Below are 14,071 nucleotides of genomic sequence, written 5' to 3' on the forward strand. Positions count from 1 at the left end.
GCTTTGATATTACAGCTGCATGTTAGCCTTTTGGCTTATATTCTTATACGTTTATATGCAATCATATTTATTGATATTAATATCATTTTGCGAATTTTTATGAATGCATGCAAAACTGATAAGATCTATTAAATTATGGAATTTCGAAATAATATGTATAGTCAATTTGGGCATTTAATAATTTTATTTAGTTTTTACCTAATATACATTCATACTTAATAGTTTATATTATATTATAATAATAGAGATTAAATTTATTACAAATTAATCTTATATAGTCATATGTATGTACGTATGTATTTGAATGTACGCATTCAGAAATTCAAATCATGATTTTATCACTTATCAATACACTATATGTGCGCGCATTGATTTATATGTACACGCATATATGTATGTATACATAAAATTGCCGAACAAATAATGCATACACAAACCAACATACATACATATGTATATGCGTACACATGTTAATATGTCACCCGCAAAAACTACAAACATTGTTCTACAAAAACAACAATCGTCACAAGTCAATATGTCAGCCAAATAGGCGAAGCCCAAACAGCAACATTTACATTCATGAACGCAGGCGTACTTTTAACAAGCAACCTCGCTTCATTCATAAAAACAGATACCCTCACATCCCCCCGAGCATGCTTTTGCCTACAAGCGTCTTTTCACGACGATGGCAAAAGCTAAAAATCATAAATTGAACAAATTTCTGATATTCCCTATAGAAGGGAAAAGTGACAACCCCTCAAATATGAGTATTAAAATATTTTAGAATAAAAGTGACAACATAGTATATTTGTCGGTTTACAATGCAAGAAACTTTTTAAAGAAAATATTCAATATTCCTCTGATTTATGTATACAGTAAGCCCCGGTTAAGTATCACTCCTCCAATCCTTCTTATCTGCCTGTGTCTTGCTGCATCTCACGTTTTTTTTTTCTTAATTTTTTAAGGAAAACGGTAATTTTTTTTTAAATACATAGAAATTATTTTTTGGTACCACTCCTTAAGTACCACAATCGCTTATGTACCACAAAGCAGAAAAAATCTGCATCTTTGGTTTTGGCACTTAACCGGGATTGACTGTATTTGTCAAAGAATGTGCGTATGTAAATATTCGAATTTTTTGTACACACATCTGCCCGTATATATGCACATGACTTGTTGACTTTGTTTCCATTTACGCATGCCACGTTGTATATGAATAAGGGTTGATTTTGCACTTGCCATATGCGATGTATGTTTGTAAGAGTGTGTATGGTTCTGATTTCCCATGAAACAATGAGTGTACATATTTACATACATTCGTTGCATATAGACAAATTAACAATTATAATGGGTACTTTCACTTTTGTTTCGCTTGGTATTTTCTTATGGGGTTATGTCAAGCAAGAGGAGTACAAAATCAAACCCAGAAATCTGACTGAACTGAAGCAGTCCATTAAATAGATATTTGAGGCAATTCCGACTTGAACCCTCCAGCCCGCATTAATTTTCTAATTAGGTGTCGCATATGCGTGGCTGAGCATGGAGGAATAATTAATTGTATAAAATAAAATTAAAATTTTTTATACAATACAAAAAAGATTGATAAAAAGAAACTTATTACGGTTAATTTTTGTAGCACGATTCGTAAGCCGCCCTGTATATGCAGAATATCTTAAAATTATATGCAAAGCCGTTTGCGCATTGTAAATATACGAATCTGTAAGCGTACATTTCTTAACATTGAATTTAGCATTATTTTTCTCATTTAACATTCAAAATGCTCAATTCTGCTATTTTGCGCTCCGCAGGGGTAAAATTCTGGTGAAATCAGCTTATAATTTGTTTGTGGTGAAATGCACTAATGTTGGCGAGTAACCCTCCGTCAAGAGGAACATTTTGACAATCGGCACACCATGAACCAGAGAACTTAAAACAATGAGAAGGTGCAGGTTCGACAGCGAACAATTTGTAGGAATTTATCAAGGAGTTCACCACAGATGCACGAGAAACAAATAACATTTTTCGCTTTTATAACAGCGGTGAATCTGTACACATACGCTCTCTTAACATAACCAACCGACGAATATTGAAGAGAATATAATATGTGAGCAAAACTGGGCATATTGATATGCCATTTGAAATATATTCCCTTTTATTGAACTATTATTTATTATTTTTTAAATTATTTTATGTTAATTCATTTTTACTTTATTATGAGAAATATATCTAAATACTTTTAAATTATTACTAATAAAGTTTTTTGATATATTTCTTAAAATAATTCATTAATTGTACTTGACACCATTATGGAGTCATGCAAGTACAGAATTGTGTTTTGCCGTCGGTATTTCACATTCATGCTTCAATTTTTCTTTTCAAATGCATGTGTAAACATATGTAACAGGACATACATATATTATGTCGTTTACACATTTGTATGTATTTTTATGTAGATATGTACACTCATTACTTCATGTGAAATCTCCGTTGTCGAAGAACTGACGCGACGACAAAGCGTCACAACATTGTGTTGTTGGTAGAAAATCCGAGATGTGCCATACACACTCTTACAAACATACATCGCATATGGGCAAGTGCAAAGTCAATGTGTGTACAAAAAATTCGAACGTACTTACGTAAATTCTTTGACAAATACAGTCAATCCCGGTTAAGTGCCAAAACCAAAGATTCAGATTTTTTTTGCTTTGTAGTACATAAGCGATTGTGGTACTTAAGCGAGTGGTACCAAAAAAAATTATTTCTATGTATTTAAAAAAAAATTACCGTTTTCTTTAAAAAATTAAGAAAAAAAAAGTGAGATGCAGCAAGACACCGGCAGATAAGAGGGATTGGAGGAGTGATACTTAACCGGGGTTTACTGTATACATAAATCAGAGGAATATTGAATTTTTTCTTTAAAAAGTTTCTTGAATTGTAAATCGACAAATTTACTATGTTGTCACTTTTATTCTAAAATATTTTAATACTCATATTTGAGGGGTTGTCACTTTTCCCTTCTAGAGGGAATATCAGAAATTTGTTCAATTTATGATTTTTAGCTTTTGCCATCGTCGCGAAAAGACGCTTGTAGGCAAACGCATGCTCGGGGAGATGTGTAAGGCGTTTGCTTTTATGAATGAAACGACTTAGCTTATTGCTTGTGCGCCAGCGTTCATGAATGAAAATGTTGTTGGTGTGTGATTTACTGCAAATTTAGGATTTGTCAATTTGGCTGCCATATTGATTTCTGCTGCTGATGCTATTTGAGACAATTGTTGTTTTTGTACAACAATGTTTGTATTATTCTTGTATGTAGATTTGTGTATGCATTACTTATTTTGCGCGGTCATATGCATATTTGTACATACATACTTACATATAGAGCAGTGCGCTCACATGTATTTATTGATAATTGATAATATATTATTATATTATATAATATAACATATTGATGTACATACATAAATTATTAATTCTGTAAATATTGAAATTAGAAAATTATGAAAACAGTAAAATATCATTTTTTGCATAATCTTTCACATTTTATCAATGTAGCATTTGTGCAAAATAATAATAATTTATCAATTTTTCATCATAAAAATCGTTTATGTGGCAAAAAATAATCATGCATATGTGAAGTGGCATTTGTATTTCTTGTTTTCTCATTCATTTCATTTCATTTTTCTCTTTATATTGGTAGATACGTATTTTGTCAGAGAACGTTGTTAACATTCTCATTTCTGTTAAATAACAGCTAAACTGTACAGAAAGTGGTGAACTCCTTGATCTCAAATTTTCAGCCAACCAATCGAGCATCATACAAAATTCAATTTGCACCTTCTCATTGTTTTAAGTTCTCTGCATGAACCTTCTCTATGATATACGTTCTCTGCCTTTACACGGTCAATTATGTTTGCAAGCATGTGCGGCGTGATAAGAAGAATGAGCGTGTAAACATAATAAATTCGTGTTCGTCATACATGTGCGATGGTTTTTAAAAATTTTTAAAAACATGATGTTGTTATGAACATGTTTTATGGTGTAAACGTTTGCATCATGCACGCAGTATATTTTTTTCAGTCGTAAGCAAACATCGAAGCGCAATGGCGTCACGGATAAACGAAGAACTGTGGAAGGACTTCTTTGAAATTTATCGAAGCCTTCTGGATGGCTGGATTATAAATTTTTTAAAAAATCATATAACATAAAAAAAACATATAAATAAAAAAAATTATAATAAAGAAACAATACAAGTCATAATAAAATATCATAGTTTTATGATGAATGTTTTAAATTAAATTAGCAAATAAAATTTAGTTGCACGTTATTCAACAGTATTTGTGTCGTTCCCTGAAATTTCGTTTCGAACTGCTTTTGTTAGCTATTTTTAGCGGGTTTATTTCTGGCATCCCGCCGTTTTTGACATCAGCTGTTCGAAATTTCCTGATTTTAATAATCAGGGAAAGAGAATAACAGAAAAATCAGGGAAAATGAGAGAGTCTCGCATCATGTCATCCTCGTAATTTCATCCTTGATGTTGCTTCGTTCACAAATAACAGAGAAATAAAGTATGATTGCATGTTCGACCGTTTAAACGAAAACCAGTTTTTTTGCATCATACCATGTGTTCATACAAAAATGACATGTAAACGCCGCTTAAGACAGAGAAAAATGTTACCTTTCACACACAGCCTGTGTTTCATGTTTGTAGGAATTTCCAATATTTAACAATGAAATGCACACTTGTGTGTTGTGTAGGTTAATATACATCAGATTTTTAAAAAAATTTAATAAGCTTTCAAATAAATAACACACAACAAACAAAATCAAGCTGATACTTCAAAAGAAATTGTAATTATAACTATGAAAACCAAATCCTACATTTTATTATTATTGGCTGTTGGCAGCTCTTAATATTGGTACTGAAACTTTATTTCAATTTTGACAGTATATTTTGTTTGATAGAAACTTGTTCCATAACACTGGCAAGGATGACACTGGACACAAAAATAACCATAAGTGAAAGTGCATCGATAAATTTGTAAAATGACAGACAAATCTATATCAACAAATAATTTAACTGATAATAACGAATGCTCAAGAGTTACAAGTGAAATTAATATTTGTGATAACGATATTAATCATTGGTCAAACTTTTCACAATGGATTCATTGTATGTGTGTCATAACATTTGATTTGAACATAGGACAAGCACTTGAATTTGTTTATCCACCTCAATTCGTACCTTCAGAGACAGAAACTGCTAATATATGTTATATGGCATTTCCGGATTCCAACTCCGGCTGTATGGGTGACACAAAATTCCATATGCGTCTTCGAAGGATGCATAGAGAAAGTTACAACGGAAACTTGAAAAAAATATTTCACTCATATAACTCGGATTGTATATCTGCTCTCCATGTAGACGATTCACATTATTGGGGATTTGTGTATTTCCGGCAAAAGCGTGATGCTAATCTTCCGAGAGGGTATTTTCAAAAAAGTTTTATATTGGTGACGCATCTTCCGTTTTGTAATCTCTTCTATAATATTGTGGATCAACTGGCACCAAAGTACTTTGAAAATGGCAACTCAATTATTATAGGGGCTTGTGATCAAATAAACAGAACATGGCCCAGGTTACAAGCAGGCGTTTTCTTGGACTTACAGCTGTTTGATTACATATATCAAATTAATATACCAACGATAAGTGGTAAAAAGGGCGGAACTGTTGGACAAACAAATGATACAATTAAAAACACTTCATCCAATATTTTCTCTATGAAAAATTTGAGTTCTGTTAACGAACTGGAACTATTTCCATGTCTATGTTTCACTTTGGAGAATTTGTATACATTGTGGGAATTAGTGTTAATTGCTGAACCTATTGTAATTGTTGGAACCTCACCCGCTGATTGCTCACATATGGTGCATAGTCTTGTTTCGTTAATAGCTCCAATTGAATATTGCGCTGAGGCACGACCTTATTTTACAATACATGACAGCGAGTTCAGAGAATACACGAGGGAATATGGAAAAACGCCACCTCCTGTAATACTAGGAGTAACAAATCCGTTTTTCATAAAGTTACTCAAGGATTGGCCGCACATATTGCGACTAGTCGATAATCAGGTAAAAACATATAAGTTTTTGACATATAAAGCTTTAATGGTTATAGGTTATATACCATATATATATTTATACTCTCGCAATTTCGGTCGGATAATCCATGAATTCTTATCCAACTTTGCTAATACCTAGGTTTTAAGCTTGCTAATTGCGAGAGTATAAAATGTTTGGTTGCACCCGAACTTAGCCCTTTCTTATATATTTAAATATGATTTTTAAAATATTTTTAGATTAACATGCAGCAACATCAACAACTTCAAAAAATTATTACAAATTCGGATTCAATAACATCATTTAATTCGAGCAGTATAGGTAATATAAAAAAAGGATTACCTAATGCAGGCTCCTCTTTGGTACTAAATTCAAGTGCAGCTATCAGTGATGGCGCGCTCCCAGGATTGTACACGAAATATAAACCTTTTCTTAAAAAAGACAAGAATTTAATTAAAAAGGTTATAGCGGGGGTTAAAACAAAACGACCTGATCATGTGCAAACAGCATTATTGCGCCGAAATTTACTGGAACTTACGCAAAGTTTTATGATACCGCTGGAACGTTATATAGCTTCGTTAATGCCCTTACAGAAAGATATAAGTCCTTTTAAGTCCGCACCAAATGCAAATGCTTTTAAATTGGAAGACTTTTTGGCCACTATTGAGCATTCTGGACCACATTTAACCTCGCCTTTAAAAGGTGATTGGAAGGGATTGTATCGTAGATTCTTCAACTCGCCAAATTTTCGTGGATGGTACAATTCAAGACATCGTGACCTACAATTAACCTTACAAGACTTGCAGCTTCAAGCACTTTCGGTAGCGAACCTTGAAAAATGGGCCCAAGATAAGCAGGAGGTAGAAATAATAGACATGATACTTAAATTAAAACAAAAAATGAATCTCTTCACCGATAACACTAACAATAGTACCACTCAAGAGCTAATACGTGCCCAAATTAATTGTATGAAAGATCTTTTGCCTAATGACTTAAAAAATGTGGTTAATATTTGATTTATAAGCTGCTCAAGTGAATGGAGCTAATGTTATGTGGGTTTTTTTTTTTTTTTACAAAGTTTTTGTTTTAAATAAATATAGGCAAAGTTAACAAATTTTAAAACGCGTATTTTTTATTCAGGAATATATACATAAGATTTACCAGACCAGGTCGTGTAATTTAAATTCTAAATTTCTATTACATATAACATTTGCTTTCCGAAATGGTGTTATGACTTTTGAAGCTATAAATAGAAAATGCATTTCCCGAACTTAATGTTACTTTATATATATATTAGTAACAAATATATTTTTTGTTATTGACATGTACTGGTGCATAATTCTGTGAAGTAATGTTTGTTCCGGGAGAATTACGAGGTTTTTTTTTTGTGAAATCAGGTTCCAGAAGGTGGCCACTTCAGGTTTTTTCAATATTTTAGATTTAGCCGGAATCAATAGCTGGATATTGTACAAAAACACAACAGGAGAAAATATCTCACGGAAAGACTCTCTGTTTCGATTAGCAGAAGAACTTGCTACAGAATATCAGACTTCAAGGCAAAAACTAAACGAAGCTGATGTAACAACTACGAAAGGCACGGTTTCTGTACGCAAATGGTGTCAAATAGGATACTGCAATAACAACAAAACTACAAATGTTTGCAATAAATGCAAAAAAGTCTATGTGGAAAGTGTATATAAAGCAAAATCTACATATGTGGAAATTGTGAGCGACAAACTGAACAATTAAATGTTTTATTATTTTCAATTGTCTATAAATCCATTTATCTATTACAATTAATATTGTTTAACTTTTTAGTCTTGTTTGTTGTTTTAAGAGAGAATAAAGACTTAAAACCACAATAGCCATTTCTTCTTATAAGCCAGTAATTTTGGCTGGTTTTGGTACAAATAGGTATATTTAAATAGCTGGTAAATCTAGTGTTAAACTAAAAGGTTAATCCGTAACAAAATGCAAAATGCATTACTAATAAAAAAATTCCTATTCTAGCAGAGGCGCAATGCTTTTCGCTTCAAAACTCCATTCGATTTTATAAACATACACATATTGTTTATTTATAATGTATTAAAATGTTCTAGAGTAGGAATAGAGTTTAATGATAATATACTATTCTAAATACCCATGGTACAAGGTAAAATTGAGTCAAGTATTAAAATGTAAATGTTTGTTAATTTTTTTTATTATGTAATCAACTCTCGTTGCCTAAATGCAATGATATAACAACTTCACCTACTAGTTGTGCTTCATTTGCATCATTTGGAACAATTACACGTTGATCCTGTTCGTTAGTCATAGAAACTATCTCATAACAACTACTATCTTCCGTTAAGTCAGAGGCTTCCACGGGGTGGGGTGATAAAATTTGTTTAGTTACTTCTAAGCTTTCAATTCGCAATGTTTCTAGTAAGTAAAATCCATTTTCATCAATACGGTATGTAAACCGTTTATGTCCAGATGGTAGTTTAAAGTCGTGTTTCTTGATCAAATGCTTTGACAGATATTTACTATGTTTGAATAATTTATCGCAGCAATGACACATGTATATAAATGGACTGTTACCATGAACTTCCAAACAATGCTGAAATTGAAGTGTTTGGATAGTGATTAATTAAAAAATAAGCTATAAATTATCGATAAAGTCTTACTCGTCTTAATAAATTATATGTCCGTACAGCATAATTACACCCAGATTGTTCACAACGATGAACTTGATTGCTATGAATGTGTTTCATATGTTTTTGCAAGTCGCTTTTTCGTACACAACGATGTTCACATTCAGTACATTTAAAAGGCTTATCCTTCAGGTGCCGATAACGTATATGTGTGGCTAATGAACTTGAAGACGGGCAGGACATATTGCAGAGACTGCACTTGTAACAATTTACGTGTTTTAAGAAATGTGATCGTAATAGTTTTTCTGTCGCAAAATATTTAAAGCACTGGTCACATTGAAATTTGTGAGCTAAAATTTTAAATAATTTCAACAAATAAATTAATATAATATGTAATATTATTCAATAATTAATACTGACTATTATTTTCAGGTTGTCTTCTTAGATGGTCAAATAAAGTTGTCCTAGTCCTGAATACTTCACCGCAGCGATAGCATGCAAGTGATTTTTTATTCGCGTGAGTAAAGATATGTTCAATTAGCCGATACTTATTTTCTAAAAGCTTGCGGCAAATGCTCCATTTGCATTTAACTTTTGGCCGAGTATCATTCGGAGATTTCTGAATCTCATATTCAAATAATGCATGTTGAACAATATGATCTTGAAATTCAACTATAGACACAAATGCTCGTTGACAATCGGTCCATTCACAAAGAAAGTTACTCTTCAAATCGGGGATCTTATCAGCTTCTTTTGGACGAGCACTGCAACTAGGAATATTTGGATTTTGCTCACATTCATATTTTCCTCTTACTACAAGGGATGTGTAATACCCATGATAATATATGTGACGCTTAATTTCTGTATAGTCAGTCGTAACAAAGTTGCAATCATTCCAAGGGCAATCAAATGCTTCATTATTTTTTTGAACGAGCACCTCCAAATGACTTTTAATATGCTCATTCAATTTCCAGTCATCGTTAAAAGAACCAACGCATTCTTTCCATTGACATGGTACTGGAGGAAAAATTTGTTTACTTTTCTTCGAGGAAATCATTATACGATTTGTTCAATTTTATAACACTAAAATACACAAATACCTGTGATTTCAAGACGATTAGTTTCGAAAAAAAATCGATATTCGTTATAAAATATTGCAACAGTTTTCTCGATAAATCGGCTATCTGTAACTCACTCTTGAGTTCGATCACTAGATTGTTAAATTAAAGTCCCAATTTAATGGCTATACACTTATCCTTATTCCAACAACTTGAAACTTATTGCTCGATATTCGAGTTTATAACTTATTGCATATAGCTTAACGGCAACACTCTAATTAGAACTGTGTCTGCTGCAAGTTCACTACTAGAACATTCTGGCAACCATGAATTCGCTTTCTAGTTGCTTCTGGCAGTTTATCGTCGATTCTGATTTGTTCTGGTATTCGTGTTCGCCACACTGCCTTCTACCTATGTCTGTTCGTCCCGGTTAGACATATTTGCGGTACCAAACGCTGCAAGCCATTCAAGATGAACCACCTTCATTTTATTCCTTGGTCTTCCAATGGTCTGTATGCGATACACTACATCATTGAGTCGTTTAATAACCTGGTATAGTCCTTCCCAATTACACTGCAATTTGGGAGCTAACCCTTTCTTTCGTTATAGGTTATATAACAATACCCAATCGCCTTCAATAAAACCCTTAGAGTTTATTGCCTTGTCGTATTTTGCTTTCATCTTATCGCTCATAATTTTGGTGCGCTGTGTCACTACTAAACTGTGTGTGCTACTAAATTCCTTAGTATTCCTTCCTCCGTTGGCCAACCAAAATTTATCCTTGCTGGAGTCTGCCTCGTTCTATCATGTACAGCATACCGACAAGCCATCAGGAACAAGGATATATAGGTATCCCAATCTTTTTGATACTTGTACACAACTTTCCTCAAATGTTCGTCGATTGAATCTTTCTACCATGCCATCGGACTGCGGATGTAGTGCAGTTGTACGGGTTTTCCGAATACCCAGCTTCTGGCATATTTCCTGTATTAGAGCTGATTCAAAATTTCTCCCTTGCTCAGAATATAATTCTATTGATATCTCGATACCCAATTGTTGATGAATATATCCGCTACTGTTCCTGCCTCTTGGTTATGAATTGCGTATACTTCTGGCCATTTGCTGAAATAGTCCATGACTACCAAAACATATATGTTTCCTAATTTACTGATAGCAAATGGACCAGCTACATTCATGGCTACTCGCTCAAACGGCGCACCTGAATTGTACTGTTTCCTCTGACCATGACTCCTGGACCGCGGCCCTTTAGCAGCAATGCACTCGACACAATTGGCGATCCACTCCGTAACTGATTGACGACAACCAACCCAATAAAATCTTTGTTTTAATTTCTCCAAGGTTTTAGTGATACCCATGTGTCCTCCACTTGGATCGTTGTGCAGCTCGTTGAGAACTTCAGGAATTCATACTTTTGGAACAACAGAGCTCGTGATCTTTGCCCACCTACGCTTTCCCATACGCGATGCAAGCAGCCAGATACTAACTTCAAACTATTCCATTGTGCCCAGCCTTTGCGACTGGGCTTTCTGCAGCTATTTCTTCTCTCGTTGGACGTTTATTTATCTCCAATCCATGTATTACAATTTTCAAATCTGGATCTTCTTGCTGACATTTCCGTAGCTCCTCCGGATCCCATTCGGATGTTATAGTCATTAATCGGACATCTATAATGTCTTCTTTGGCCTCAGCTTTCGAGCAATGCCTGCATTCCAAATTACAGGGACTGCGGGACATGGCATCAGCAATGCCATAACTACTACCTTTGCGATGTTCTATAAAGAAGTCGTAACTTTGGAGTCTCTCAATCCACCGTGCCAACTGTCCTTATCCAAAATAAACGTTGATCCTGGGACCGGGGATTTTGTAACATTGAGGCTGTGCTTAACTATTTCTTCAGAGTTTGGAAAGTTACTTTCTGTTCTTTATTCCATTCAAAAACTCTGTTCCTTTTCATGATTTCATGGAGACTACTAGCTACGCTGGCAAAATTTGGAACGAATCGTCTCTAATAAGTTCAAAGTCCAAGGAAACTCCGCAATTCATGTAAATTTTTAGTAGTGGGCCAATCTTTTACTGCCTACTACTTACCATGTTTTCATTAGCTAAGTAGCTTGCTTCCTTTTTAAAAAGGGAACACTTCTTTGGACTCAGCCTTAGACCAGCGCTAGCTATCCGTTGGAAAACCTCTTCCAAGTTCTTAAGGTGTTCATCGAAGCGTTTACCCAACACGATGATATCGTCGAGGTATACCAAACAGGTCTTCCAGTGTAGTCCTTTTAATACCTAGTCCATAAGTCTCTCGAAGGTAGCAGGAGCGTTACATAATCCAAAGCACATCACGGTAAATTGCTATAGACTATCTCCGGCGCTGAAAGCCGTCTTTTCTTTGTCTTCTTCGTTTACCTCTGCTTGCCAATAACCACTTTTCAAATCAAGTGTTCAAAACCATTTTGTACCTGATAACGAGTCCAGCGTGTCATCGATTCTAGGTAGTGGATAACTGTCTTTCTTCGTTGCAATATTCCGCCTTCTATAGTCCACACAGATTCTCATGTTGCCATCTTTCTTCTTCACAAATAAAACGGTTCGAGGAGCCTGGCGGATTGGTTTTGCATCACCTGTGTTTATAAAATGTTTCCCAACTTTGGTTCTTCCTGGCTTGGCATCGTCTTTACCAAATATGGATGAGTATCAGAGAAGAAGTTGTTTAGCTTTTTTTTGATGGTTTGCCTCTAGTTCCTTGGTCCATGCGGTAATTTCGCTCGATATGTCGTTTTTGTCCATGAAATCTTCCTTAAGACCTATTTCACAATTTATCACGGCCTTAATCTCTTGACACTACCCTAATATAGCTCTTATGGAAAGTTTGATTGGTAACTTGCACTCATTAAGTACTCTTAGTGGCACACGTTTATCTTGTCTTGTCATAGCCAGGGTTTTGCCTATAAGTAAGTTTGGTGTAGATTCTTTTGTGGCCTCAGCAATACACCACTCGTTTGGCCCATAGTCTTCATCTTTTTCTGCCCAAATAACTGCTTCTGATTTTGGTAGAATCTGCTGGCTCTCTGTTGTCATCACTCGTCTAACGTTGTACTTATTATAGTAACCGAAAAAAGGTGGCACTTCCATATTTGTATAGGTTATAATCCTATTCTTCATGTCGATTTTGATTCCTTGATTCGTTGGAAAATCTACTCCAATTATGACTTCGTCAACGATATCTGCCACTATAAAATTGTATAACACGGCTGCCTTTCCAATTACGATCTCGCACGTGACCTTTCCGAGAACTAGGGTATCTTCTCCGGTTGCAGCAACTTTGCAACCATTTTATCAACCAGATCAGATCAAATTATGAAATGTAATGCGCCCGTATTCACAGTCAGTATGCGCTTTTTGCCGTCTACACATCCACCAAGGGTAACGTTACTCGTTTTCCTGCTTATTTGGGCAAAGGAGATTACAGGGCATTTGCTTGTAGGAGCCAGATCGTGCCCTTTTCGTCTGGCTCGCTTTAGTTTAACGATTGGTTTAATTTGACACTTACTTGATCTTCCTCAGCTTTGCGTTTACGTCCAACTGGATTATTGGATAGGTTACAGTTGCGTGCAATATGGCTAATTTTTCCGCAGTTGAAACATTTAACCACTCCATCATTTTTCTTACGAACTTCTGTAGATTTTTCTAAAGCTTTCTGCATTCTGTTTTTCAAGTAATTGGTTCACCCAAGTGTGTTTTTCTATTTTTACTTTATGAGCTTTAAATGTTTGATTGCTAAGCAGAGATGCAGTTTCCTGTGTCAGAGCATACGAAACGGTTTTGGCAAATATCAATTTTGAACAAGCTAACGCAGCGAAGCGTGTAGTGTTATCTCGCATTCCATTGACGAAGATCTGAATTTTCGTGTCTTCGATGTATTTCACGCTAAATTATGAATCTCTGTAGAAAACTATTGCAAAGACTCATTGGCTTTCTGGTGGCGAATTCGCAACTCCATTTGAAAGATCTGCTTCCTGTGCTCACTACCATACCGTCTTTCTAATGCACCCATCAAGGTTTCATAACTACTCGCCTCTTATTTGGAATGGTTTGTAATATCTCTGCTGTAGATCCTTTTAATGCAACGGACAATGCAGCTACTTTATCTTCTTTATCTTCATCTTTCCAACTATTTGGAGATGCCGTCTTTTCGAATTGATGCTTAAAAATATGGAACGGAATAGTGCCATCAAAGGATGG

General features: G+C 34.6%; 2 protein-coding genes across 4 annotated transcripts; one reads left to right on the forward strand and one right to left on the reverse strand.

The window, feature by feature from the left end:
• The first annotated feature begins 4,390 nt into the window (after positions 1 to 4,390).
• On the forward strand, positions 4,391 to 7,242 carry LOC106620873 (protein DENND6A). Of its 3 annotated transcripts, none has more exons than XM_036362340.2 (3): positions 4,391 to 4,851; positions 4,949 to 6,132; positions 6,360 to 7,242. In XM_036362340.2, exons 2-3 carry the CDS (start codon positions 5,047 to 5,049, stop codon positions 7,134 to 7,136), a joined length of 1,863 nt encoding a protein of 620 aa, XP_036218233.1. In that variant the 5' UTR covers positions 4,391 to 4,851; positions 4,949 to 5,046; the 3' UTR covers positions 7,137 to 7,242. The 3 variants fall into 3 exon arrangements, with proteins under 3 accessions (XP_036218233.1, XP_014094995.1, XP_036218225.1); XM_014239520.3 differs by having other exon boundaries at positions 4,966 to 6,132; XM_036362332.2 differs by lacking the exon at positions 4,391 to 4,851 and having other exon boundaries at positions 4,878 to 6,132.
• A 1,056-nt stretch (positions 7,243 to 8,298) lies between these two features.
• Positions 8,299 to 9,847, reverse strand: Hinfp (Histone H4 transcription factor). Its single transcript, XM_014239524.3, has 3 exons — positions 9,174 to 9,847; positions 8,787 to 9,103; positions 8,299 to 8,719 (listed from the first exon to the last, which is right to left on the reverse strand). The coding sequence occupies exons 1-3, from the start codon at positions 9,808 to 9,810 to the stop codon at positions 8,330 to 8,332; spliced, it is 1,344 nt and encodes a 447-aa protein (XP_014094999.1). The 5' UTR covers positions 9,811 to 9,847; the 3' UTR covers positions 8,299 to 8,329.
• Positions 9,848 to 14,071: the final 4,224 nt, after the last annotated feature.

The sequence above is a fragment of the Bactrocera oleae genome, chromosome 5 (genome assembly GCF_042242935.1).
Source record: "Bactrocera oleae isolate idBacOlea1 chromosome 5, idBacOlea1, whole genome shotgun sequence".
Classification (NCBI taxonomy): Eukaryota; Metazoa; Arthropoda; class Insecta; order Diptera; family Tephritidae; genus Bactrocera; species Bactrocera oleae.

What these genes read in the sequence shown, in the direction of transcription:
- Hinfp (XM_014239524.3), bottom strand. Translation starts at nt 9,810, where the DNA reads ATGATTTCCTCGAAGAAAAGTAAACAAATTTTTCCTCCAGTACCATGT. An exon ending in AAGACAACCTGAAAATAATA is followed by an intron (nt 9,104 to 9,173) that starts GTCAGTATTAAT and finishes TTAAAATTTTAG; the next exon opens with CTCACAAATTTCAATGTGAC. An exon ending in CATATAATTTATTAAGACGA is followed by an intron (nt 8,720 to 8,786) that starts GTAAGACTTTAT and finishes CTTCAATTTCAG; the next exon opens with CATTGTTTGGAAGTTCATGG.
- LOC106620873 (XM_036362340.2), top strand. Translation starts at nt 5,047, where the DNA reads ATGACAGACAAATCTATATCAACAAATAATTTAACTGATAATAACGAA. An exon ending in TGCGACTAGTCGATAATCAG is followed by an intron (nt 6,133 to 6,359) that starts GTAAAAACATAT and finishes AAATATTTTTAG; the next exon opens with ATTAACATGCAGCAACATCA.